The sequence below is a fragment of the Somniosus microcephalus genome, chromosome 17, assembly GCF_052327205.1.
Source record: "Somniosus microcephalus isolate GS21.2 chromosome 17, FLI_Smic_1.0, whole genome shotgun sequence".
In the NCBI taxonomy this organism is placed as follows: domain Eukaryota; kingdom Metazoa; phylum Chordata; class Chondrichthyes; order Squaliformes; family Somniosidae; genus Somniosus; species Somniosus microcephalus.
The window spans coordinates 32,828,714-32,856,432 of record NC_141003.1 but is presented as its reverse complement, the minus strand read 5'-3'; the positions used below and the strand labels follow the sequence as shown (position 1 = coordinate 32,856,432).

The 27,719-nt window shown below is 47.5% G+C and overlaps 1 protein-coding gene across 1 annotated transcript in view; it reads left to right on the top strand.

Annotated features, from left to right (window-relative positions):
- Positions 1–27,719, top strand: part of LOC147105621 (ATP-binding cassette sub-family D member 2-like) — a 112,161-nt gene that overhangs the window by 68,751 nt on the left and 15,691 nt on the right. The window contains exons 6-8 of the mRNA XM_086010169.1: positions 3,573–3,718; positions 17,051–17,196; positions 22,319–22,403. Of these exons, the coding sequence (XP_085866295.1) occupies positions 3,573–3,718; positions 17,051–17,196; positions 22,319–22,403 (377 nt within the window). The remainder of the gene's footprint in view (positions 1–3,572; positions 3,719–17,050; positions 17,197–22,318; positions 22,404–27,719) is intronic.

The window sequence follows — 27,719 nt, the reverse complement described above, 5'->3', positions numbered from 1 at the left end:
CGTTCTATGTCTTGTTCCCGGACTTTCCCAGATCTTCCTTTTCTCTGTCATCTTTTCCTCATCTCAGCAATATCTTTTTGCCAATCTCCACCAGAGTTTTAAAGTGAGTCATTTTACTTCTCTCTCCTCTATTCACCCTGGCCCCCCCCTCCCCCCCCCCCCTCTTTGCCAGTGTTTTCCTAGTTTGTGCAGCATCACTGAGTTCCATACAGTTTCGCATTCCCCTTCTCAAGTGATTTTGTTCAGCACGAGATGTATTCCATTTAAAACTTAGTCCACCAGTGGCATATTAGATTTCACTCCACTATCTAAAATATCTATTAAAATCCATAAGTGGGTCACCAAATTCTATGCAATACCTGTTACACCTGTGGGTGGTGTTAGGGTGGGGCGTTTCAATGTAAAATGCAGTGTAACATTATGGCCTAGAAATTTGGTGGGCTGCGCCACCAGTTAGCGCCTAAAGAGGGCACTCGGTGGCTTTAGCACCACTGGCCGCGCCTCCCACGATATTTAGCAAGGCGCTAATGGCGTTGGCCTGTAGCGCTGCGCCGCCACCGATGACGTCATCGGTGTGCGCGGCGCCCTGCTACCGCCCCGATCGCGATATTTGGTCACGCCCGCCTCTAATGCCGATCGCAAATCGCGCCCGGTTCACGGGGCCTACCTGTGGCGGTAGTGGCGCAAATTAAGGTGGAGGTGCGGGGTGGCCATTTTTTCGGTGGCCACCTGCCAGCACCTCCGTCCCCGGCCTCCTGATCCTGCCCCCCCCCCCCCCCCCCCCAGGCAGTGCCGGCTGTGTCCCGAGAGCCCGGCACTTCTCCTCGGTGCCGGGCTCTTTTGCCGGCACTCGCAATCGGTCATCACGCTGGTGCAGGTTCCTCCCCCTTAAGGGGAGGAAGGCCTGCAGTACTGCAGCGCGCTCACGCTGCGGCACGTTGCGCTGCGATATTCAGTTTCAGCGCCCCAAGAGGGACGCGGGGCGCTGTTCGAGGCACTCCGCGTCCCTCTTGGGGCGCTCAAACTGAATTTCCGGCGGGCGTAATGGCTCCGTTCGCAGCGGTAATTCCGGTGCCCAGGCGAGCTTGGCGCCCTGTTTGGGGCTCCACCGAATTTCTAGGCCTATGAGTCTTAATAAAATTAGATGTGCAGACATGATGAGTCTGTATTGTTCCACACACTAGCCACCAGGTGGCTCTGCACAAATTTGTCAGCTGTATCATAACTTTCGTTATTCTTTTGTGTTTCTCTGCATTTAAATTGCGGTATGTATGACTGCGTACTGAGTGCGCCGTCGTATTCCTTTTGAAATCCACCGCAAGTTTGGGATTTCCGCATGCATGCGCAAAATCCAGAACTTACGGGGGCCACGCGAAAGCAATCGCTGGCACAGAGCTGGGCTATTTGCTCAACGACTGGCCAGCGATTGCTCACGGATGTCTTACGGTTGATGCAAGCAGGCACAGGGCCTGTTTGCATCAGCGTAAGGGGATATCTAAGGCTTTAATTAAACATTTTCACATTCTAAATTATGCACATACACTATATTAAATGAGTTTATGCAAATATTGGCCCGGATTACAGTTTTACTGATGTATAAAATTATCAAAAAATCTAATTTTTAGTGAGATTGGTGGAATGAAGGTAATTATGAATAAAATTCCAATTCTATTAATTGTATAATTATTACATTTCGGGATTCCATTGCATCTTATTAGGGGATTCCCTTCGTAAATGATTAAAATGGAATTCTTATTGATTGGCGGACCAGACCCACGTGATCCCAGGTATGCTTCTGCACCCCCAGGACCCTTGGGCCATTACACTGCCGTCCGCCTCGAGGCCTGAGACCGCAAGTTTTCGCAGCCTGGCCGCCAGCTGGTACTTTTGTAATTCTTTCGTGGGTCGGAGATGTACTCTGGAGGTACACCTCTGAACGCAATTTCTAGCCCAACGAATTTACAGCACAGAAGCAGGACATTCGGCCCAACAGGTCTATGCTGCTATTTATGCTCCACACAAGCCTTCTCCCGCCCTACTTCATCTAACCCTATCAGCATATCCTTCTGTTTCTTTCTCCCTCGTGTTTATCTGGCTTCCCCTTAAATGTATCTACGCTATTCGCCTCAACTGCTCCAAGTTGCACATTCTAACCACTCTCTGGGTAAAGAAGTTTCTCCTGAGTTCGTTATTGGATTTATTAGTGACGATCTTATATTTATGACACCCAGTTTTAGACTCCCCACAAGTGGAAATATCTTCTTTACATCTACTCTATCAAACCCCATCATAATTTTAAAGACCTCTATTAGGTCACACCTCAGCCTTCTCATTTCTAGATCTACTTTTCTGGTGCACTTTTAGTGTTAAGACACCATCTTTCATACCTTTAATTCTCAAATAAATCCCCATAATTTTGAAAATCTGAGTGACACATGTATTTCATGGGTTCCCCCCCTTTAGGTGTCAATCACCTTCGACAGACATGTCCAGGAATTGTAATGACCTCGGACTAGCCATGATCGTGAGAAAAAAAAGATATGTCAGATGGCAGGTTTATTCCCATAATAACTTCTCAGCCTTCTATAGCAAAGCAACTACAGAGCTCCAGTTAAAAGTGGCCTCGACCACTCTGACGTACCAATGCATCCATGTTTTTTTTCAACATTACCTCTTCCTTGTAAACTGATAGAGGAAACTTTCTGGTATCTGGCACGGACGGGACCGAGCTGGTGCCGGTCTATCAACAATGCCAGAGAATCGAGCGCTATAGTTAAAAGATACAGAGCTCAGCGCTTCGTCTAAAGCAACAAACCCTGCTTCAAAACAATCAGCACAGCTTGCAAGCGTCTCTGTAGCTTAGCAACAGTTTCAGTTAGATGCTTGCACAGCCAGAAATGAGTTTAAAAAAAAGTAACTAAAAGTAAACAATGTTATCTGAACCGACTCCTGAATTTTGCCGGTTAACCGACATTTCCGGTTATTTAGTGGCCGGTTAATCGAAAGTTTCCTGTATTTCCTTTTTTCTTTTAATTCCGCTTCCTTTTTTGCTTTTGTTCCTTTTTTCCCTGAATCCATTTTTTATATATAATTAGATCCTCAAATAATGTTCATGTGTGCTGAACAATATCCTTATTTGCTTTCTGCCTGTCCAGATTTTTCTTATTTCTCAATTTGACTTAACATCTATAAAAACAATTTTATCAAGTGCATTAAATTGCAGTTAGAACCTTCTCATGCAATTTCTGCATGGAAATAAAAACCGGTTCTGTATGAAAATGAACAGAGGAGTCACTAATTCCAAGTTAGATTTATTTCCAGTTTCAATGTTCGTTTACATTTTCAACTATTCTTCACCTTCACAAACCAAAGGCTCAACATGTGTAGGATAATTTAACTGTCATCAGCATATTATTTGGAAGATTCACAAAACATGTTGATATAAACTAAAACCTTATTTCTTAAAAATTTTAAAATATTTGGATTATACATAATCTTGTACCAGAATAATTATTTGTATGCAATAATGCCTGATCAATAATTTGCAATTGTTTCTGATTTTTGTTTTGTAGGTTGATGAAGGCATGCATCTCCTTATTACTGGACCAAATGGCTGTGGAAAAAGTTCCTTATTCAGGATATTGAGCGGTCTATGGCCAGTGTATGGAGGAGTATTGTATAAACCTCCTCCTCAGCATATGTTCTATATTCCACAGAGGTGAGTGCTTCAGTTTCATTGAAACATTTTTCATTTATCTTGATGATGAATACACTTCTGTGTCTTTTTAGGAATTTTTTTCTATGAACGTTGCCAATTTGTCATAATGTTTTCATTTTAAATACTCCTTTTTCTGTTCACAATTAAATGAGAAGAAACTCTATGCTATTTCAAAACAGTTTAAAAACTTGTGAATACTTGTCCCAAAACATTTTTAAATAATACTTTCTTCCTAAAAATTGGCTTACGTTTGTCCTAATTAAACAGGTGATCATTATTTTATTAAAAGTGGTTTACTCTCAATAATAAACATTAGGACGTCTTTTGAGAAATAAGCAGTCTACCCAAATTAGACAGTATTCCAGTCACACCTTCAACCAGGTTCATGTTTATAAAATGATCTATAAGTAGTTAAATGCATCTTTTTAAAATAAAATCTTTTTGCATTTTGTCTAACATGTTGCACATCGGCCATCACATGTATTTCTGCAAATTTCTTGCAGCTGATTGGCTTAAATTTTGGATTTGTAAAACAGCATATTGCAACTGGAAGTAGGGAACATACGAATCAAATCTGAGAAAAGCGAGTAGAAAAATTACTAATGAGGAACTACTAAGGACATAAGAAACAATTGAATCAACCACAAGCAGTCAGCAAAATCTTCCAATAAAAGAAACCGCTTCAGATATTTTTTGAAAAGCCTTTCGACTGTCATTTTGGTTTCGCTACTAAGCTGAGGATTTGCCTAAAAATAAGGTTTGTGACACAAAAAAGCCATTAAGAAATTCATCATTTACAAGAAAATTATATTTGACACTGACATAAACGCAGTGTTATTTTGCTCTTTCTCTACCTCCTTTCTTTGCTGTAGATGTTACAAATTTTCCAGCTAGTTACAGTAGGTATGCCTTGCAAACACCAGAACATTGTTTCATTCCACTGGGATCACCAGCATCAGAATATTCATGGTCTCAACCTAAAATTGAAAAAAAGCACGAGGATGTTTGGCATACACTCAGTAAACTGTAGCATTGACATGCTAGAATAAAGTTTGCCTGTTGGGCAGAACAATATATATATCAGTCTTATTCTTCTGTTGATGGGATAATAATACTGCAGGTCATTTAGTTACATCCCAGTCAGTCTTTTTCAGATCTGTCTGTTGATCTTTGTTCCACCCAGAGTGAATATTATGTTGGAGTTAAGATTATGTTTCGATACGTTTTTCAGTAGTATTTTAGGTAATTATTGTGTTGTCTGACTTCAAGAACATTCCCAAATATGCTGCAACGTTTCTTCAATAATTTTGACTGGATTGGGAGATCATAGAGAAGTTTGAAAGACGTTTATCAAATTACCCCATAATTAGATTTCTTCGAGTAAGGCAGTCCTTCTAAACATGCATTAACATGTTTTTCTATCATTGGGGATCATGTGATTTTTCAATTAATAAGAAATCTGTAAGGAATCAAAGATCCATGCTTAATATTACATGCTTACTGCAGGTGTGTTTGGGGTGGGCGGGGGGTGGGAGACAGGAGGGAAATATCCATGGGGAGCTCAGCATGAGCCTGGGGCCATTTAAACTCTCTGGCCTCATTTAAATAATCCAGGACCCCCCCCCCCCCCGCCCCTGCCCAAAACCAACAGGAGTGAAGTTTACGCTCGAGTTAGAGGGTCATGGATTCAAGGCCCACTCCAGAAACTTGAAGTTGTAATCTAGGTTGACACTTCAGTGCAGTACTGAAGGAGTGCTGCACTGTTGGAGGTACCATCTTTCAGATGAGATGTTAAGCTGAGGCACGGTCTGCCTTCTAAGGTGGATGCAAAAGATCCCACGGCACTATCTGAAGAAGAGCAGAGTAGTTTTTCCGGTGTCCCAGCTAACATTTATCCCTCAACCAATACCTAAAACAGATGATCTGGTCACTTATTTTATTGCTGTTCGTGGGACCTTGCTGTGAGCAAATTGGCTGCCGCGTGTCCTACATTACAACAGTGACTTCAAAAATGCTTCATTGCCTGTAACGTGCTTTCAGGTTATGAAAGGTGCTATATAAATCTCTCTCTCTCTCTCTCTCTCTCTCTCCACCCCTTCATTCACCCCTCCATCCCTTCATTCATCCCCTGTAGGTGGGGTAGCATGTAATCATGATGTGTATTGTTGCTGAAAAGCCAGATAATAAAGATGAGGTTGTGGTAAATTTGAACTATGCTTCATAATTTCTATAATTTATCTAATCCTGTTTGTGGTTAGCACATTTACCTTTTTTTCTCCAGGGATTATGTTCCTCCATAATTTTGAGCAAGAAAAGTACCTGCTTAAACTAGATTGGAAGGGGAGAAGAGTGCCGTGTTGAATTGAGAAGGGATGGGAGAAGAGTGCCAGCAAGAAATCTTAAGGATTGGAGGAGGAGAGTGCCTTTGTGAAATAGTGGGGCATTGGATAGAATGTTTCTGGGAACTGAGTCAAGAGGGGATAGAGTGCCTCTGAACTGGGACTAACCTATGTTACTACTTTTTACATATCACAGCCTCATAATCAGGGTTGTTCATGAGTTGTCAGCTTTTTGGGGCTATGACCGCTTTTTAATAAGCTGTTGGTAAGCTTCTGCTAGTTTTCTGGGTTGGCAGGTATGTATGAGAAGTTTTGTCTGGAATATTTCAAAATGTGTACAGCTGAAGTGTGTAAAATGGGATGAGGAAATTGATGAGCCTCGTTACTTTAGCTTATGATACAGAAGTTGTCATTTCATTATTTATTTGTGCGATTATTTTTAGTTCTCTGACATTTATAGCATACCAGCATCTTTTAATTTTCTTTTATTCATTCATGGGATCTGGGCGATGCTAGCATGGCCAGCATTTATTGCCCATCCCTAATTGCCCTTGAGAAGGTGGTGGTGAGCCGCCTTCTTGAACCTCTGCAGTCCGCGTGGTGAAGGTACTCTCAGTGCTGTTAGGGAGGGAGTTCCAGGATTTTGACCCAGCGACGATGAAGGAACGATGATATACTTCCAAGTCAGGATGGTGTGTGACTTGGTGGGGAACCTGGAGGTGGTGGTGTTCCCATGCACCTGCTGCCCTTGTCCTTCTAGGTGGTAGAGGGTCGCGGGTTTGGGAGGTGCTTTTGAAGAAGCCTTGGCGAGTTGCTGCAGTGCTTCTTGTAGATGGTACACACTGCAGCCACGGTACGCCAGTGGTGGAGGGAGTGAATGTTTAAGCTGGTGGATGGGGTGCCAATCAAGCGGGCTGCTTTGTCCTGGCTGGTGTCAAGCTTCTTGAGTGTTATTGGAGCTGCACTCATCCAGGCGAGTGGAGAGTATTCCATCACACTCCTTACTTGTGCCTTGTAGATAGAGGAAAGGCTTTGGGGAGTCGGGAGGTGAGACATTCGCCTCAGAATATCAAGCCTCTGACCTGCTCTTGTTGCCACAGTATTTATGTGGCTAGTCCAGTTAAGTTTCTGGTCCATGGTGACCCCCAGGATGTTTACGGTGGGGGATTCGGCGATGGTAATGCCGTTGAATGTCAAAGGGCAGTGGTTAGACTCTCGCTTGTTGGAGATAGTAATTCCCTGGCCCTTGTGTGGCGCGAATGTTACCTGCCACTTATCAGCCCAAGCCTGAATGTCGTCCAGGTCTTGTTGCATGCGGGCATGGACTGCTTCATTATCTGAGGAGTTGTGAATGGCACTGAACATTGTGCAGTCATCAGTGAACATCCCCATTTCTGACCTTATGTTGGAGGGAAGGTCATTGATGAAGCAGCTGAAGATGGTTGTACCTAAGACACTGTCCTGAGGAACCCCTGCAGCAATGTCCCGGGGTTGTGTTGATTGACCTCCAACCACCTTCCTTTGTGCTAGGTATGACTCCAGCCAGTGCAGTGTTTCCCCCCCCCCCAACCCCCCGCGATTCCCATTGACTTCAGTTTTACTTGGGCTCCTTGATGCCACACTTGGTCAAATGCTGCCTTGATGTCAAGGGCGGTCACTCTCACCTCACCTTCGGAATTCAGCTCCTTTGTCCATGTTTGGAGCAGAGTGGTCCTGACGGAACCCAAACTGGGCATCAGTGAGCAGGTTATTGGTGAGTAAGCGCTGCTTGATAGCAGTGTCGACAACACCTTCCATCACTTTGCTGATGATTGAGAGTAGACTGATGGGGCGGTAATTGGCCGGATGTATTTGTCCTGCATTTTGTGGACAGGACATATCTGGGCAGTTTTCTACATTGTCGGATAGATGTCAGTGTTGTAGCTGTACTGAAACAGCTTGGCTAGAGGCGCGGCTAGTTCTGGAGCACAAGTCTTCAGCACGACAGCCGGGATGTTGTCTGGGCCCATAGCCTTTGCTGTATCCAGTGCGCTCAGCCGTTTCTTCATATCACATGGAGCAAATAGAATTGGCTGAAAACTGGCTTCTGTGATGGTGGAGATCATCCAATCGTCACTTCTATCTGAAGATGGTTGCAAATGCTTCAGCCTTGTCTTTTGCACTCACATGCTGGGCTCCACCATCATTGAGGATGGGGATATTCATGGAGCCTCCTCCTCTCATTAGTTGTTTAATGGTCCACCACCATTCAGGACTGCAGAGCTTTGATCTGATCCATTGATTGTGGGATCGCTTAGCCCTATCTATAGCATGCTGGTTCCGCATTTTAGCATGCATGTAGTTCTGTGTTGCAGCTTCCCCATGTTGCACCTCATTTTTAGGTATGCCTGGTGCTGCTCCTGGTATGCTCTTCTACACTCCTTATTGAACCAGGGTTGGCCCCCTGGCTTGATGGTAATGGTAGAGTGAGGGACCTGCTGGGCCATGAGGCTACAGATTGTGGTGGAATACAATTCTGCTGCTGCTGATGGCCCACCGCGCCTCATGGATGCCCAGTTTTGAGCTGTTGGACCTGTTATGAATCTATCCCATTTAGCACGGTGGTAGTGCCACACAGCGCGATGGAGGGTGTTCTCAGTGTGAAGACGAGACATAGGCCTAGAAATTCAGTTGCGTTCGCCAGCCGTTAGCACCTTAGGAGGAGTAGATCTCGAGCGCTAGGCACTTAGCGGCTGGGCGCAGAACGATTTGCGCCTATGCCCAACTTCAGTAGACATTTAGTGCCGGCGCAAAGTGTTTGCGCGCGCTCAGCTGCGCGCGCAACTTATGACGTCATTTCGTCGTGCAACGCCCTTTGTGCGCCCCAAACCGGAACTTCAGTCGCGCCCGCCCAATGTGGGCGTGGCGGTGTTAAGAACTGTGAAGTGGAACGCAGCAGAGGCCCTGCGGGCCTCGGGGAGCGCTAATTAAAGGGCACTTAGACTGAACTATAAAGGCCAGCCATTTTGCTGCAATGACTTTAGTGCAACGGATTTCTGGACAGAGACCAAGGAAGACACCTTACTGATTTGGCCCAACATAGGAGAGGTATTTTTGGCTTCTGGCCAGAGCTTGGAAATTTGACTCATTGTGATTTCACTGTTTGCAAGTATATTATGGGGGCTGCATGGGGTTCCAACCCTCAGTTCCAGCATTATGTGCGAAGGGCTCGCAGACGCTGTGTGAGAGGGGCAGCCATGCCTAGACGCAGAGGGGGCATCAGGCGTCGGCAACGTAGGCCTTACCCACTCAGGGAATACCGCCAGCAGGTGTCCTATCTCACCATGACTGCCGCGCAGTGTGTTAAGAGGCTGCGCTTCAGAAGGGAGGTGGTTGCAGAGATCTGCCAGCTGCTTCACAGAGATCTGCGTCCACAGCTGATGTGCAGGACGTCTCTGTCGGTGGAAGTGAAGGTCACGGTGGCTCTGAACTTTTATGTAAGCAGCTCCTTCCAAGCCGCTGCTGGGGACATAGCTAACATCTCCCAGTTCGCCGTGCATCGCTGCATCCGGCAGGTCACCGATGCCCTTTTCACAAGGAGACACCAATTCATCTCCTTCCCCATGACCCTAGAGAGGCAGGAGCAGCGTGCAGTCGGATTTGCGAGGATCGCCGACTTCCCCATGGTGCAGGGTGCCATTGACTGCACGCATGTGGCTTTGCGGGCACCTATCGACAATGCCGAGGATTACCGCAACCGGAAGGGCTACCATTCCCTCAATGTACAGCTGGTGTGTGACCACAGGCAGCGCATCCTAGCTGTCAATGCCCGCTTTCCAGGCAGCAGCCACGATGCATTTATCCTGCGACAGACTACTGTGGCTGACATGTTCCAGGCACAGCCTCCCCCAAGAGGATGGCTTATCGGGGACAAAGGCTATCCTTTGTGTACATGGCTCATGACCCCGCTCCGCGCGCCCAGGACCCCTGCTGAGGAGGCATACAACGAAAGCCATCAAGCCACAAGGAACATCATAGAGCAAACGATTGGCGTCCTCAAGCAACGGTTCCGCTGCCTGGATCGCTCCAGCGGATCTCTGCAGTATTCGCCGGATAGAGTCTCCCAGTTCGTCGTCGTTTGCTGCATGCTGCACAACCTGGCTATCCGCAGGACTCAGGCACTGCCACCTCATGTTGGACCACCACCTCAGGAGGACGAGCAGGAGGACCATGAGGAGGAGGAGGAGGAGGAGTACCAGCCCAGGAGGGAGCCACAAAGTCCAAGGGCCGTCCGTCGGCGGCTTATTGAACGCACTTCTAGGCCCCCTGTCAGGGAATGGCTTGCGGCAATGAACGCACATGAATGCAGCCGCTCCACAAGCCGTCAGCCGGTTAACGCAACAACCACTTGAAACATCACACATGGACAAGCTGAATAAAGAAAAAGCTTTATTGAACAAACTCAGGGCCCTTCCCACATGAAACCCAAAAACAGACAACACCCCCAAAAAACACTCAAATACATATCTCACTCCCACAACCTGGGGAGGAATAACAAAACTTGTCCATCCAAATGGCCTTCATCCTCGGCCTTACCAAAAGAACCCCCCCCATAGCCAAGACAACCACCCCCATATAAAAAACATTTGCCAACACACTCTACTTTGTGTGCCGAGAGGGCGAGTCCTTGTCCAGGCTTTTCCGGCCTCTGGCCGACCTGCTGCTCCGCCTCAACCTGGGCCCTGTGGGTGTTGCAAGGCTGGGGGAAGGCTCCTGAGGGGCACATTGCGTGACGGCAGATGCCCTTGGGGGTCGGCCTAGACGAGCTCTGGCCCTCGAGGGGCCGGCTGCTGACTGCTGCAGCTGTGGCTGGGTAGCATCAGTCCCTCCAGCAGCTCGTCGCAGCTTCGCTGGGGGAGTGGCAGTGGCGGCTGCAGCAATGGGGGCAAGCTGGCTGATGCCAGGCGCTCGCTGCTCGCCTGAGACACTGGCACTCGGACGGGCTGGCACTGCAGCAAGCGCAGCAATCTGGTGAAGGCCAGACCGCTGTGCTGCTGCAACGCGGCGGGTGCCCTGGCGATGCCTGCGTGACACAGCGAGTGTGGCAGCAGTGAGTGCCCGTACTGCCCTGGTCTGTGCCCGCATCAGACCAGCCAGTGACTGCACGGCACCACTGATCAACTGTCCACTTGCTGCTTGTGCTGCCCTGAATTCGTCCCGACTCGCGTCCTGTGCTGCCCTGAATTCGTCCCGACTCGTGTCCTGTGCTGCCCTGAATTCGTCCCGACTCGCGACCTGTGCTGCCCTCAATTCGGCCCAACTCGCGTCCTGTGATGCCCCGAATTCGGCCCGACTCGCGTCCTGTGATGCCCCGAATTGTTCGAAACCCCTGGCCTGTGCTGCCGCGAGTTGTTCGAAACCCCTGGCCTGTGAGGCCCCGAAATCGGACACACTATGAGCCAGGGACTCGATGGCCTCAGGCAACCGTGCCACAACCCCCATGAACTCGGTGTGCCGACGATCCGAGTCCGCGGACATTTGATCAAGGAGGCGCACCTCCTGGGCGAGGACCGTCTCCGGACTGGAGGCCGGACTCTCCCTCTGGGGAGAAGGCCGCCGAGCTGGCCGACCCTTCCCGCGTGGCTGGACGCCACTGGGCCCAGGAGCTACACTCCCCTGCAACACTTCCCCCCCCTCTCTGGGGAGAAGGCAGCCGAGCTGCCCGACCCTTCCCGCGTGGCTGGACGCCACTGGGCCCAGGAGCTACACTCCCCTGCAACACTTCCCCCCTCTGGGGAGAAGGCAGCCGAGCTGCCCGACCCTTCCCGCGTGGCTGGACGCCACTGGGCACAGGAGCTACACCCCCCTGCAACACTTCCCCCTGGCTCTCCTCCAGGGAAGACGTGTCCCCTCCATTGCCATCCCCTGGCGCGGATGAGGGTTCCCCCGATGTGCCGCCTTCCTCTTGCTCCTCCTCGTCCTCCTCTTCCGAGGGACTGACACTCGCAGCTTCAGGGACCTCCTCCTCACCAGCTGAAAGCAGGAAGGCACAAGAGTAGCTTTAGAGTGAGGACAGGGCGTCAGCGAGGGAGGCATGAGTGGTGGCATTCTGCGCATTGGTCGGACAGTGGCAAAGGATGTAGATCTGAAGCGCAAGGGGAACGAGAGAGGTCCAAACGGTCATGTCCTTACCATTGGGGCCCAGCACAGGGTTGGCATCTCCAATTGCAACGGGGCCAATCACCCGGGCACCCATGAGTCGACCCACGCGCTCCTCCAGGTCACTGAGCTGCTGGAACTGGGCACGGCCTCCCCCGGTGACAGTCCGGCTCTTCAGATTCTGGGCCAGCTTGGCCTGCAAGAGAAAGGACGGCCTCTAAGTACAGTGTGGTGCCCTGTTGTGTGCACTGCCTCCCATGGTCGAATAGCTTGGCCAGTGTGGTGCCCTGTTGTTGTGTGCACGGCCTCCCATGGTCGAATAGCTTGGCCAGTGTGTAAAGTGCAGAAAGTGCAATTGATGTTCATGCCAGTGCCATAGCTGCTGGATGAGGGCTGGCCATTAGGCCTTTGAGGTCCCTTTGCCCATAATGTGAGGTGCACATGCAAGGATGAGGAGGACACTGGAAAGGGTACTCACCCTGACAATCCGAGTGAGGTCGTTAAACTTTTTCCCCCATTGGACACCAGTCCTGGGGACATCGCAGGTGGCTGTGACCCTCTGGGCGATATCCCTCCAGGCTCTCCTGTACACCCTCTTGGGAGGCTTCTTGCCACTGTCCGGGAACAAGATATGGCTTCTCTTCTCCAAAGCCCTAACCAGCACCTTTAAATCATGGGCAGAGAAGCGCTGCGCTCGCTCACGGGCCCTCTGCATCCTTGCTGGCGCTATTTCTCTCCAGCAGCAGTGTTTAGGCCTAGCTGGAGGGCTGCAGTATCCAGGGCGTGGCAGCAGACCAAGTCGACCCTTCCCCCTTTAAGAGCTGGCCGGCGCCAGGGTGTCTGCTGTCAATCAAAACATGACCGCACCTGCGCTGCGCCCGGCCTCGGCGGTATCAGTCTGCACCGCCGGCTTAGCGCCTAAAGATAGCCGTGCAACGCCAGTTTTAGCGCTCGAGCAAACTCCTTGGCCAAAGCTACTGAATATCGGCGAAGTGGCCTCCACTTTCCGGCGGGCGCAAACTTTAGCGGCCGCCCGACTTTACCGCCCCAAAAGTGGCTATACTGAATTTCTAGGCCATAGTCTCCACAAGGACTGTGCGGTGGTCACTGTTATCTGCGACAGGTAGATTGGTGAGGACGTGTTGGTTCTCTCACCACTTGTCACAGGCCCAGACTGGCAGCTATGTCCTTCAGGACTCTGCCAGCTCGGTCAGTAGTGGTGCTACCGATGGACGTTGAAGTCCCCCACCCAGAGTACATTCTGTGCCCTTGCTACTCTCAGTGCTTCTTCCAAGTGGTGTTCAACATGGAGGAGTACTGATTCATCAGCTGAGGGAGGGCGGTAGGTGGTAATCAGCAGGAGGTTTCCTTGCCCATGCTTGACCTAAAGCCATGAGACTTCATGGGGTCCGGAGTCAATGTTGAGGACTCCAAGGGCCACTCCTTCCCGACTGTATACCACAGTGATGCCACCCCTGGTGGGACAGGACATACCCAGTGATGGTGATGGAGGAGTTTGGGACATTGGCTGAAAGGTATGATTCTGTAAGTATGACTGTCAGGCTGTTGCTTGACTAGTTTGTGGGACAACTCTCCCAATTTTGGCACAAGTCCCCAGATGTTGGTGAGGAGGACTTTGCAGGGTCGACTGGGCTGGGTGTGCCGTTGCCGTGTCCGTCTGAGGTCAATGCCGGGTGGTCCGTCCGGTTTCACTCTTATTTATTGTGTTTCGTAGCGGTTTGTTACAACTGAGTGGCTTGCTAGGTCAACCACATTGTTGTGGGTCTGGAGTGCATATAGGCCAGACCAAATAAGGGCGGCAGATTTCCTATCCTAAAGGACATTAATGAACCAGATGGGTTTTTACGACAATCCGATAATTTCATGGTTACCATTACTGATACGAGCTTTATTTAAGAAAGAAAAGAAAGACTTGCATTTATATAGTGCCTTTCACAACCACCAGACGTCTCAAAACTCTTTACAGCCAATGAAGTACTTTTGAAGTGGAGTCACTGTTGTAATTGTGGGAAACGCGGCAGCCAATTTGCGCACAGCAAGCTCCCACCAACAGCAATGTGATAATGACCAGATGATCTGTTTTTGGTTATGTTGGTTGAGGGAGAAATTTTGACCAGGTCACCGGAGATAACTCCCCTGCTTGTCTTCGAAATAGTGCCATGGGATCTTTTACGTCCACCTGAGAGGGCAGACGGGGCCTCAGTTTAACGTCTCATCCAAAAGACGGCGCCTCTGACAGTACAGCACTCCCTCAGCACTGCACTGGAGTGTCAGCCTAGCTTTATGTGTTTAAGTCCCTGGAGTGGGACTTGAACCCACAACCTTCTGACTCAGGCGAGTGTACTACTAACTGAGCCACAGCTGAACTCGCGTCTCTGGATCATTAGTCCAGGCCTCTGGATTACTAGCCCAGTGACAATACCACTATGTTACCATTCCTGCTGCATCTCACCTGTCTGTTCAGTAATCCCAGCATTGAGGTTAAATTCTGCCTTTATGTCCCATTCGTCCTTCAGATCACAATGAGGTAACCTCTATACTCACCGCAATCAATACAGATGAAATAGAGCACCTCGTAGAATCTGCAAATCTCACACCAGCATCCTCAAACTCTTACAGCCTTCTTATTTAATGATTTTAAAAAGGAAATGCCCTTAGTCTCCCTACAAGTGCACCACCAATTTTGTGCTTTCAGCATTTATACTTTCCCTTTCAGGCTTTTACTTCCTCCAAGTGAACAAATGTTGGATATGGTTACAGCATAAGTTACACATCTAAGGCTGTTACACTGTCTTGTCTTGGAATATTCCTTTAAAGCACAAAGAAGTATAGAATCATAGCGGGGGAGTTTTCACGTGAAAAATGGGTGGGTTGGAGGCGGCAGGGGGGAAGTTCAAGTTTTAAAAATCTAAATCCCGACTCCAACCTGCCCACTTTCAACTTTTACTCAGGCAGAACTTGGGGTGGGCAACCAACCCGCTGCCAGGATATGATAAATATGATAATGAGGCCCTGAAGCCTCTGCTTTAACATGCTGTGCAGGTTTAACTGTTGGCGGCCGGGAATCCCGGGGCTCGGGATTCCCGATAGCTGCAGCGAGGTGAGCACAGCCTCGGCGGAGGGGGGGGGGGGGGGGCAATCCTTGTGGGCCAGGAGGAGCAGAGGTGTTTCCTCCCAGCCTCCCAAGCTCACCCACCAGCAGCCTGCCCTCCACAGGGTTCGGGATGCGACCCCCGGGGATCAGAACTCGCCCCCGGGGTTGGGGATCGGAACTCGCCCCCGGGGTTGGGGATCGGAACTCGCCCCCGGGGTTGGGGATCGGAACTCGCCCCTGGGGTCTTTATTACAAGAGGATTTGCGTATAAGAGTAAAGACGTCTAACTGCAATTATATAGGGCCCTGGTGAGACCACGCCTGGAGTATTGTGTACAGTTTTGGTCTCCTTACCTTAGGAAGGATATCCTTGCCATGGAGGGAGTGCAGCAAAGGTTTACCAGACTAGTTCTTGGGATGGGGGGATTGTCCTATGAGGAGAGATTGAGTAAACTAGGACTATATTCTCTAGAGTTTAGAAGAATGAGAGGTGATCTCATTGAAACATACAAAATCCTTGCAGGACTTGACCGGGTAGATGCAGGGAGGATGTTTCCCCTGACTGGGGAATCTAGAACCAGTGGTCACAGTCTTAGAATAAGGGGTCAGCCATTTAGGACTGAGATGAGGAGAAATTTCTTCACTCAAGAGGGTGGTGAATCTTTGAAATTCTCTACCCCAGAGGGCTGTGGAGGCTCAGTCGTTGGCGATCGGAACCCTCCACCGGGGTCGGCGATCGGAACCCTCCACCGGGGTCGGGGATCGGAACCCTCCACCGGGGTCGGGGATTGAAACCCTCCACCGGGGTTGGGGATCGGAACCCTTCACCGGGGACGGGGATCAGACCCCCCTCCTCCTCCCTCTCCTAGCAGCTTGTCCTGCTCTGCGTGACCCCTGCTCATTCTCCCAGTCATAGCCAATACCAAGAGGAAGACCTCCTAGTTCACCCATGTCTGAAAGCAACTGGTTTGTGCAGAAGCCTTGAAGTCAGCAGAAAAGCACTTCAGCACCTGCCAGACTTTTGAAACTTTAAATAACTATACAAAGTGCCCAAAAAGTGTAGACTTGCAGGAACAGCGAGATGAAATAAACCAGCAACTAACCTGTAAGTAGTTGATTTTTTTCCAAATCTTCTCCCCCTCAAAACTTTATCAAACACATTTTTCATGAGGATGGCACCTCTTCAATTTCTTACATGTTAGTGCAGGGAACTCTTTCGTATCCGGCACCGACGGGACCGGGATGGTGCCGGTTGATTAAAAATTCCAGTTAACCGAATTAGCGGCAACCAGTTAGCGCCTGGCGCAGGAGTACCGCCCCGGCCGCTAAAATGGGCTTACCGCCCCGGCGAGGAAGCGGAGCGCTATCTCGGGCGGTCCACTTCCCCTCGGGGCGGTGTCTGGAGCGCAAAGCGCGGTAGCACCGGAGCACTACGCGGCCGCTCCACGTAGCGCTGACGCGTTTTATCACCCCTCCCCTTCCATTAAAGGGGAGGGATGCTGCGCACTCTGCAGGCCGTTTGACGGCCCCCACTGACTAACTCGGCCACCACGGGAGACTCGGACTCTGACTCGGCAACATTTCCGGTTATTGAGGTGTTGTTTTCGGAGTATGAATTTTGCCGGTTATTAGAGAATTCTGGCTATTTAGGTGCCGTTTAAACGAGAGCTTCCTGTACAACATAAACTTATGGGTATTGTTTATCAGTTGATTAACTGTTTATTTTTATCTGGGTTTACAGGCCTTACATGTCTGTTGGAACTCTAAGAGATCAGGTTATCTACCCGGACTCTGTGGAAGACATGAGTGAGAAAGGATACACAGATCTGAATCTGGAGCATATACTAGACATTGTTCACCTGAATCACATAGTACAGAGAGAGGGAGGTATGACTGTGGTTCCACAAATGTCTATTATTTTATTAGAGTGCATTTCTGCAACCTATTTTAATTGTCAAAACGTATCATTGCAGTTTAGTTCCAAGCTTGTACTTCATAGATGGATTTGATCTATATCGATATTATTAAAAATCTTGGATAATTCCTCACCACAAACCTTCCTCCCTTTTATTACTATTTTTGATGACTATTTTGTGTTGACTTTTCCCGTTGTAAATTTCTGTGTCCATTCAGTTTTGTTATATCAACTATTACCTGTCCCTAGAAGCGAGCCTCTGGCTTAATGGTAGCACCTTAAATCAGTGGCCCTGATGTTTTAACTCGATAATTATAGAATAGTGTACTGTCCGACTCATAAGTAACGCCACAGGAGATCTGATGGTACACTGAAATATTCTGCCACAGTTAATACAAAGACTGATTGCACAGGATTATATGTGAATTATTTTCCTCTAGACATGCGTTTTAGCTCAAGCTATTTTTAGGACACTCAAACTTTGTGAATACTTTGAATTATTCCTCAATTGTTAACCCCTACCGTACAAATTGAGTAGACCACCATCCAAATTAGAAACATCAGAGAATACAGTTACTTTTAAGACTTTTTTTTCATTTGTGGTAGCTTTAAGTGCCACGTGATCATCTCACGGTCATGCATAACATAAATCTCCTCAGTTCTTTTTCTTCTGTTGTTAGCAATAGTTCTCGCAGGGATGGTGTTCTGTGGAGGTCCAAAGAGACTTAGGGGTCCATGTACATAGATAGGTAACATGTCATGGACAGGTACAAAAAATAATCAACAAGGCTAATGGAATGCTGGCCTTTATATCTAGAGGATTAGAATACAAAGGGTTAGAAGTTATGCTGCGGCTATACAAAGCCCTGGTTAGGCCACACCTGGAGTACTGTGTTCAGTTCTGGGCACCACACCTTAGGAAAGATATATTGGCCTTGGAGGGAGTGCAGCGTACATTTACTAGAATGATACCTGGACTCCAAGGATTAAATTACAAGGAGATATTACAACAACAACAACTTGTATTTATATAGCATCTTTAACATAGTAAAACATCCCAAGGTGCTTCACAGGAGGATTAGAAGACATAAGATTTGACACCGAGCCACATAAGGAGAAATTAGGGCAGGTTATCAAAAGCTTGGTCAAAGAGAGAGGTTTTAAGGAGCGTCTTAAAGGAGGAAAGAGAGGCGGAGAGGTTTAGGCAGGGAATTCCAGAGCTTAGGACCTAGGCAACAGAAGTCACGGCCACCAATGGTTGAACGATTATAATCAGGGATGTTCAAGAGGGCAGAATTAGAGGAGCACAGATATATTGGGGAGGTTGTGGGGCTGAAGGAGATTAGAGATTGGGAAGGGCGAGGCCATGGAGGGATTTGAAAACAAGATTGAGAATTTTGAAATTGTTGCTGAACAGGGAGCCAGTGTAGGTCAGCGAGCACAGGGATGATGGGTGAACGGAACTTGGTGCGAGTTAGGACATGGGCTGCCGAGTTTTGGGTGACCTCAAGTTTATGTAGGGTAGAATGTGGGAGGCTAGCCAGGAGTGCGTTGGAATAGTCAAGTCTAGAGTTAGCAAAGGCATGGATGAGGGCTTCAGCAGCAGATGAGCTGAGGCTAGGGCGGAGACAGGTGATGTTAAGGAGCTGGAAATAGGAGGTCTTAGTTATGCTGTGGATATGTGGTCGGAAGCTCATTTCAGGGTCAAATATGACACCAAGGTTGCAAACAATGTGGTTCAGCCTCAGACAGATGTTAGGGAGAGGGATGGAGTCGGTGGCTAGAGAACGGAGTTTGTGGCGGGGACCGAAAACAATGGCTTCGGTCTTCCCAATATTTAATTGGGGAAAATTTCTGCTCATCCAGAACTGTATGTCGGACAAGCAGTCTGACAATTTAGAGACCGTAGAGGGGGTTGAGAGAAGTGGTAGTGAGCTGGGTGTCGTCAGCATACATGTGGAAACAAACTGTGTTTTCGAATGATGTCACCAAGGGGCAACATGACACAACTCGAGTTGTTTTCCCAGGAATTTAGAAGATTAAGGGGTAACTTGATCGAAGTTTAAGACATTAATGTGAACCAATAGGGTAGATAGAGAGAAAGTATTTCCACTAGTTGGGGAATCTAGGACTAGGGGGCATAATCTAAAAATTAGAGCCAGGCCTTTCAGGAGTGAAGTTAGGAAACACTTCTACACAAAGGGTGGTAGAAGTTTGGAACTCTCTTCTGCAAATGGTAGTTGATGCTGGGTCAATTGTGAATTTTAAATCTGAGATTGAGAGATTTTTGTTAACCAAAGGTATTAATGGATGTGGAGTTAGGTCACAGATCAGTCATGATCTCATTGAATGGCAGAACAGGCTCATGGGGTTAAATGTCCTACTCCTGTTCCTATGTTAGCAGATAAAGTAAAGGTTTATTTTACATATGTTTTGGCCATACTTTATCTGCAAAGCAGCTACATGGAAAAAGCTTCCTTTACTGATCGTTATTTTGAAATGCACGCTAAAGATAAAAAAATCTTTTACACATCTGTGTTCCAAGCTAGCCCAAATATTAAATCAGAGTAACCCACTGCTGTTCCAGTACTGTACTAACTTGGTATAGGTCATTTATGTGTAGTGGAAGAATAAATGAGGATGAATGTTGCATTTTCTACCTTTTCCTCTTTGTGTTGTTCCTCGCTGTCTGAGCGAGATCACTCCGTATGCAAAATACTGTTCTTCCTATTCCTTTGTTTCTGATCCCAAGTGCTTAGAGCTTTATTGTTGCTGTGTATGCCAATTCTTAGATTTAGTTTTTCCGTTGCTGGTCCCATTAAAAGATCTGAGGAGGTAATCCAAGACAAGACCTTATGGAAAGAGATCCTTCCAGCACCTCAGTCTTTAAATAAATGGTACAAAGGAAAGAGTGCTTCTTTCAGCTAGTAAAATAGCTTAAGGATTCAGGCAATAAGCTGAAAAACTTGATTACGTACAGTCACAGGTTCGGAAAATGACTGCGAGTTTTTTTTAAAATAGCATTTTCTACAAGAAAATATTCTGTTTGGAACAAATATATTTCCTTTTGAGCGACTGTATCTCCTCTCAGCAAAACATTCACCTTATTTACATTAAAGCTTCGGCAGCAATCATTAACGCAAAAGGACAAAAAATCTTTGCAGTAATTTAGATTGAGCAACTGCAACTCAATTTAGTGTTCAAGGTACGATCAACCTATATTGAGTGTCAGGGAAAGGTGGAGCTACAAAGTTTGTGCAAGTGTTTTTTTTAAAATTCATAGTTAATTAAGTTATTTTGTGGGCTATTAATAATGGTAGTTGGTAATATCAAAACCAGGCACAGTAAAAAAAACATGTAGATGTGAATATCATGTAGAATTAAAAACTGCAATTTTTCTTTTGCTCGTCCCCAAAATTCCACCACAAAATAAAGCTCAATTTTCCCAAAATATTTCCAAGTTACATTAATTCAGGGCTAGCTTGTGATGCAACATTTTAATGTATTGAATTATACACGTATAGTGCTAGGATGTGTATTCATGCCTAAAGTTCATTCTCCAGTGATTTCCTAATCTTAGTTTAGCTGGTGATAGTGGGATCGATGGGGGCGGGGGAAAGGGTTGGGAAGAGCACTGAAAGGAGACCATCTGCTTCCCAGAAGGGCAAGCAGAGGGCAAGTCAACCTGGACTTTTTCCCTAGATGACTCATTCTAGCGTCACAACTAGTGATCCAGTTACTCTCTCCTTTAGAGTAATGATGATGAAGTGTATAGGGGAAAGGGAAAGTAAAAGTTAAAAAAGGGTTCTTTCATCCACTAACAACTGTCCAAGTGCAGAATCAGCTGCATCTAAAATGTCTAATAATATGTGGGTTTTTCTGGGGCGAGAGGGAACTTATTCCAGATGGACATTAAACATAGGAAAAGTATTAGGTCAGAATAAATCAATGTATTTTAATAAAACTCTAGAATGCATAATAGAGAGAAAAGAGATGGATAATCCTGAAATATTAACTTTCACATAATTCAACATCTGCAACTCCTGTGCAAAATAGCCTATATGTGTGAAGAGAGTCCATCCAAAAATAATAAATGCTGGAAATTCACAGCAGATCATTAGTCTCCGAAAGAGAAAGATAGATTAACACTTTGGGTGGACGCCTTCATTAGGGATGCCCCATCCAAAATGTAGACACTTTAGAGCGAAAGAGACGGGAAAAAATTATTTTACTCTGTGTTTTAATGCTAATGGAAGGTTTGCTCCAGTGCAGGTAACAATGATATTGCCACCACTACATTAGACACTGGGAACCTAATATTTGTGCCATATGAAAGGGGAGATGCCAGGTCTCACTGGATCAGATAGCATAATTATCCCATAACACAAAGGATGAAATGATCAGTTGCACGAAAATCTGCTGCAAGTTGGTGTAAATGCAATAGGTGAAAAAATTGAGATCATCAGGCTGGGCAGTTTAAAATCTCCCAGGTCAGTTATCCAACCTGGAGCCGGCAGGAGCTAACTCCCGGGATTTTTACCGCAGGTAGCAAGGACACCCACTCAAAGTCGGCGGGTAATTTTTAGCACGTCTGACCTCGGGTCGTCCTCTGGATCCAACTGCAATTTTTAACAGTACACCTGAGCAGGAAATGGTAGTTAAAATACCTCAGGCCTCACTTTTGCTGCAACGGGTGAGTTTTGAACTGACATCAAAACGCGCCAGCCGAAAACTGGCCCCCAGTTCAAATCAGGGTCATGGGTTCTTTCCCCAGGATGTATTGTTTTATTTTTCAATAAACAAAATTTAACATTCAAGTGTTTTTCCAGTGATGGCAATCTTAAAATGGCAACCGGGGTAGAGCTTATGTTGGAGGGGAGGAGGAAAATACATTCCATTCCAGAACAAATACATGTGATAGATTTGGGCAAGTTAAATGCTAGCAATAAAAGATGAAAATTCTACTCTATTTTTAACAATAGAAAAGATGCTTAGTTTTACTAAATGCAATGTTTAATTTGACAGAATTTTGATTTTTTTTTTTATAGTACCTACAATGCAGTTTACATTGTGTTTTCTTTCCTGTTGCTGTAGGATGGGATGCAGTTACCGATTGGAAGGATGTCTTGTCTGGGGGTGAGAAACAAAGGATGGGCATGGCACGAATGTTTTATCACAAGTGAGTGGGGTGTGAGGTAAACATTGGAAGCTACTTGCCAAATTGGTCAAAACGAACACGGGTGCTTATTAAATGGCATGTAAATTAAACTCTTTTTACTGTAATCCTATGTTGGTCATATGTCATACCAAACTAATTATATTTCAACATGTATTTTTCATTATCATTATTATTATCTGTAGTGTTCTTTAATTTAGCAGTGTGTTTTCCAGGCTGTAGAGTATTGCTGTTTTAATGTGCTATGCCACGTAGTATTATAACATGTTCTTCCACAATTACCTAGACTCAGTTCCTGATCCCCCATTGAGTATAATTGAGACAGCCTGTCACTATGGGCTACTCTCATTCTCCCCTTAGTGCTTGGCTCGAGAGTGGTATTGGCAGAAGCTTAGGAGCAGGTTCCGCTTGAAGCTCGACAAGGGAAGAGTCCAGAAGATGAGACAATAACATTTTTAAAAACATATTCCCTTGTGACAATTCATAACTATTGAAGTGTACCTCCAATGTGCCAATGTTCTCTGGACATTAGATCATGTCGGTAGAATATTTCTTAATTAGGAAGTACAAAAATGTTTCATCTACTGTATTACAAAATGTATGGGAGAAACTAATGGAGTGTACCCAGCAAACTATTGGTTATGCCTGATATTGTGAAAGGTTCTCCATAAAAGACTGGTAACAAGCATTTTTAAAATTATAATGCGCAATGACTACTTTAATTTTTTTTTAAATTCTGTTGAAGACGTTTGTCACTAGTTAGAAATTGACCATATAGTGGCACACAGACTGATGAAGCAGATTAACACAGACAGCTGTTAGTTGAAGTGTTCGTGCAATTCTGTACTGAATAATGGAGTCTAGTTTCATTTTGCCACAGAAAGAAAGAAAGACTTGCATTTATATAGCGCCTTTCACGACCCGAAGCGCTTTACAGCCAATGAAGTACTTTTTTTAAAGTGTAGTCACTGTTATAATGTAGGAAACACGGCAGCCAATTTGGGCATAGCAAGCTCCCACAAACAGCAATGTGATAATGATCAGATAACCTGTTTTAGTGATGTTGATTGAGGGATAAATATTGACCAGGACACCAGGGATAACTCCCCTGCTCTCCTTCGAAATAGTGCCACGGGATCTTTTACATCCACCTGAGCGAGCAGACGGGGCCTCGGTTTAACGTCTCATCCGAAAGACGGCACCTCTGACCGTGCAGCACTCCCTTAGTACTGCACTGAAGTGTCAGGCTAGATTTTTGTGCTCAAGTTTCAGGAGTGGGACTCGAACCCACAACCTTCTGACTCAGAGGCGAGAGTGCTACCCACTGAGCTACAACTGACACTTTGGCCGCGATTTTAGGAACTGTGGTGGGCGACATCGGTGGCGGGTCCCGACTCCGCTGCTGGCTCTAACCCGGCCTCTGAAATGAATTTCCCGAGATTGGGCTTGTTAAGCCCGCCAAGCTCATTTCCTGGCCAATTTGAGGAAGCGGGTCTGGTGACATCATTTGATGACTCGTCATCAGCCGGTTTCCTTAAAGGCACCATGGCCAACTTTAATTTGACATTTGTGCTGTCAGTATTCTAGAGCATTGAGGTGCTGCAAACACTGACAAGCACTGCACAGAGGTGCACGGCTGCACCCAGGCTCTCCCATGACTCCCTCCATAGCACGCAGGAAGGTCCTCTTCCCTTCCCATGGGCAGAAGAGACTTCCCCAGGAGATCAACACAGCCTGGTTGCACATTGCAGAGGAGGGCACAAGCAGGGATGTGGTTAGGAGGACCTGGGTGCAGTGCCGTAAACGTTTCAATGATCTCAGTGGATCACAAAACGTTAGTACAAAGTCACTCTCAACCTCATCCTGCTGTGCCTCTCATTGAGGCTCTCTACACCAGGAGAAGGGACTATGTTGTCTTCTCTCTGAGCAGAGAAAAGCAGGAGGAGCACACATGTGGCTTTGCCAGAATAGCCGGTTTCCCCAGGGTGGCATCGACTGCTCACACGTGGCCTTGCGGGTGCTGTATACCAATTCTGAGATCTTCCATAACCGCAAAGGCTACCACTCTCACTGTGCAGTTGTGCGACCACACCCAGCGCATCCTGATGGTCAATGCCTGCTATCCTGACAGCAGCCCTGATGACTTCATCCTGTGTCAGTCCGGTGTGCTAGCAATCTTACAGTCACCACGTCAAAACCTAAGGGTGGCTGCTCTGAGACGAGAACTATCTGCCCTGGACCTGGCCAATGACTCCCCTCTGCAACCCCAGCACTCCTGACCAGTACTCACGTAATGAGAGCCATGCTTCCACCAGGAACATCATCGAGCAGACCATCAGGCTGCTGAAGCAACGGTTCCGCTGCCTTGACCATGCGGGAGGAGCCCTCCAGTACTCGCCGAAGCGGCTGTCCCATTTCGTGGTGGTTTGCTGCACACTTCACAACTTGGCCATCATGAGGCCACAGTCCTTGCCGGCAGGGATTGCGGGACCACCTTTGGAGGAAGAGGAGGAGGACGAGTAGGAAGGGAGGAGGCGGGCAGAATATCCCCCTTCCAGATGGGCTCTCCGTGAATGACTCATCAGACTTCGATTACAATTAATGAAACCCCAGATCCCCGTTGCTCGCCACATCCCCGTCATACCATCCCTCTGTCACGGAACATCACCGCGTCCTCCTGGGCACAAAGCTGAAATGAGAGCCACCACAAAACAAACATTCCAAACAAAATTAATACATATATGTACAGGAAACTTTGATATCCGGGACCGAGCTGTTGCCGTCCCATCAAAACTGCCAGACAAACCAGCGCTAATGTTAAAACATACGGAGCTTTTGAGCTCCGTATCTAGCAACAAACCCTGTTGCTTCTAAACAGTCGGCCGTAGCTTGCAAGCGTCTCTAGCTAAGCAACAGCTTTAGCTAGACCTTGCAGAGCCTGACTGGTGGGGAAAAAAAAGCAACGAAAAGAAAAAAAACTTACTGAACCGACTCCTGAACTTTGCCGGTGGATCGAGCATTCCGGACAATTAACCTCCGGATAAACCAAAGTTTCCTGTATTCAATTAATAGTACAATATCAACTAATCATCCTTGTGCAATTCCTTAGTGCCTGTCATTTGTGTGCCCTTTCCTACTCTGGTGCTCCTATGCAGTGCTCCCCCAGTGGCTACAGCATGGCTGGTGGAAGGCTGCTGAATTTCCGTGGGAGAGACTACAGATTGCCTTGCAAGACGACCTCAATCAGCTGTGAGCTTAGAAGGCCGGCTGTGGACAGCACCACTTCGGCATGGGCGACAGCAGTCTGGGCTGGCTGGCTGACAGGCATCGGCAAGGGCAATGGCCATGGCCGAGTGGTAGTGGTGGGAGTAGGAAGGCTGTCATCCTGAGAGGACAGCAGGTTCTTGCTCCACAGACCCACTGCCATTGCCCCGGGGTGGCACCTCAGCACTCCTAGCAATGTGTGGGAGGACAGACTCTTGCCTGCTGCGACACCCTGCAAGCCCCTTTCAAGACTTGTAAACCCAGCCCCGACGGCAGCAGTCTGAGCTTCCACTGCAGCAGTGAGATGTTGGGTCACTTCCGCCTGTGCTGCAATGGAAGCCGCAACATTACCCATCACTTGCAGCATCATGGCTGGATCCACAAGGTCTCTCCTGGATTTGTCCATCATTTCTAGCCTGGAAATCATGGGCTCCAAGCTCTGCGTAAAGCCCTGTCCAATGTTGGAGCCAGACTCCTCCATGCTCCTTGACACCGACAAAAGGCTCTCTGGCGGGCTTGCCATTGCATCTAGCATTTCCGTGTGCATGCCCATTACTCTTCTGAAGGCCGCCCCATCGAGGTCAGTGAGTGTGGTGCACTGTGTTTGGGTGATGTGTCTGCCATAGTTGAATAGCTCTCAGTGTGTGCATGGAGTGAGATGTGAGTGTTGCAGCAATGGTACGGTTGTGAGGGTGAAACATAGAAACATAGAAGATAGGAGCAGGAGTAGGCCATTCGGCCCTTCGAGCCTGCTCCGCCATTCAATGAGATCATGGCTGATCATCCAAATTCAGTACCCTGTCCCTGCCTTCTCCCCATATCCCTTTAGCCTTAAGAAATATATCCAGCTCCTTTTTGAATATATTTAATGAACTGGCCTCCACCGCCCTCTGTGGCAGAGAATTCCACAGGTTCACCACTCTCTGGGTGAAGAAATTCCTCCTCATTTCAGTCCGAAATGGCTTACCCCTTATCCTTAGACTATGACCCCTGCTTCTGGACTCCCCGGCCATCAGAAACATCCTTCCTGCATCTAGTCTGTCCAGGCCTGACAGAATTTTATATGTTTCGATGAGATCCCCTCTCAATCTTCTAATCTCCAGTGAGTATAAGCCCAATCGACACAATCTCTCCTCATACGTCATTCCTGCCATCCCAGGTATCAGCCTGGTGAATCTTCGCTGTACTCCTTCCATGGCAAGAACGTCCTTCCTCAGGTAAGGCGACCAAAACTGCACACAATACTCAAGGTGCGGTCTCACCAAGGCCCTGTACAGCTGTAGCAAGACATCCTTGTTCCTGTACTCGAACCCTCTTGCTACGAAGGCCAACATACCATTTGCCTTCTTAACCGCCTGCTGCACCTGCATGCTTACCTTCAGCGACTGGTGCACAAGAACACCCAGGTCTCTTTGCACTTCCCCTTCTCCCAATCTATTGTCATTCAAATAATAATCTGCCTTCCTGTTTTTGCCACCAAAGTGGTTAACCTCACATTTATCCACATTATAGTGCATTTGAAGCTACTGAGCTATGATTGTGAAGTATGAGTGGTGATAGGTAGAGATTTTTGCTAAGTGAGTGATGTGGTGCATTGAGCAATGTATGAGGCTTGTGTGAAGATGGTGGGATATGGCATTTGCTGAAACCTTCACTCACTTTGACCATAGCCTTCTGCAGGTGTGCTTTGTTGGCTTCCTGCGGACGCAGGACACCCCGCTTTCCACTGCCGCTACCAATGCCTCGAGAGCCACATCCGAGACTCTTCAGGCACCTTCTCTGTGTTGCTACTGAGCTATGTCTTCAAACTCCAATGATACTGAGGTGCTGCTGCATCAAAGCACCTCCCTTTTAAGTAGTGGAGAGAGCCGAGGCCAAACATTACTGGGCATTAGACTGCACCCGATATTGGCCCACATGTTGAGTGCTAAGCCAACCAGCAGCGCATTTAGCGCTGAGATCAGCACTCCAATCATGTAAATGAGCAGGCAGCACGAATTTTGCGTTCTGCCTGCAGCACTTTGAACGGGCGCAACCAAATAGCGCTGGCCCATG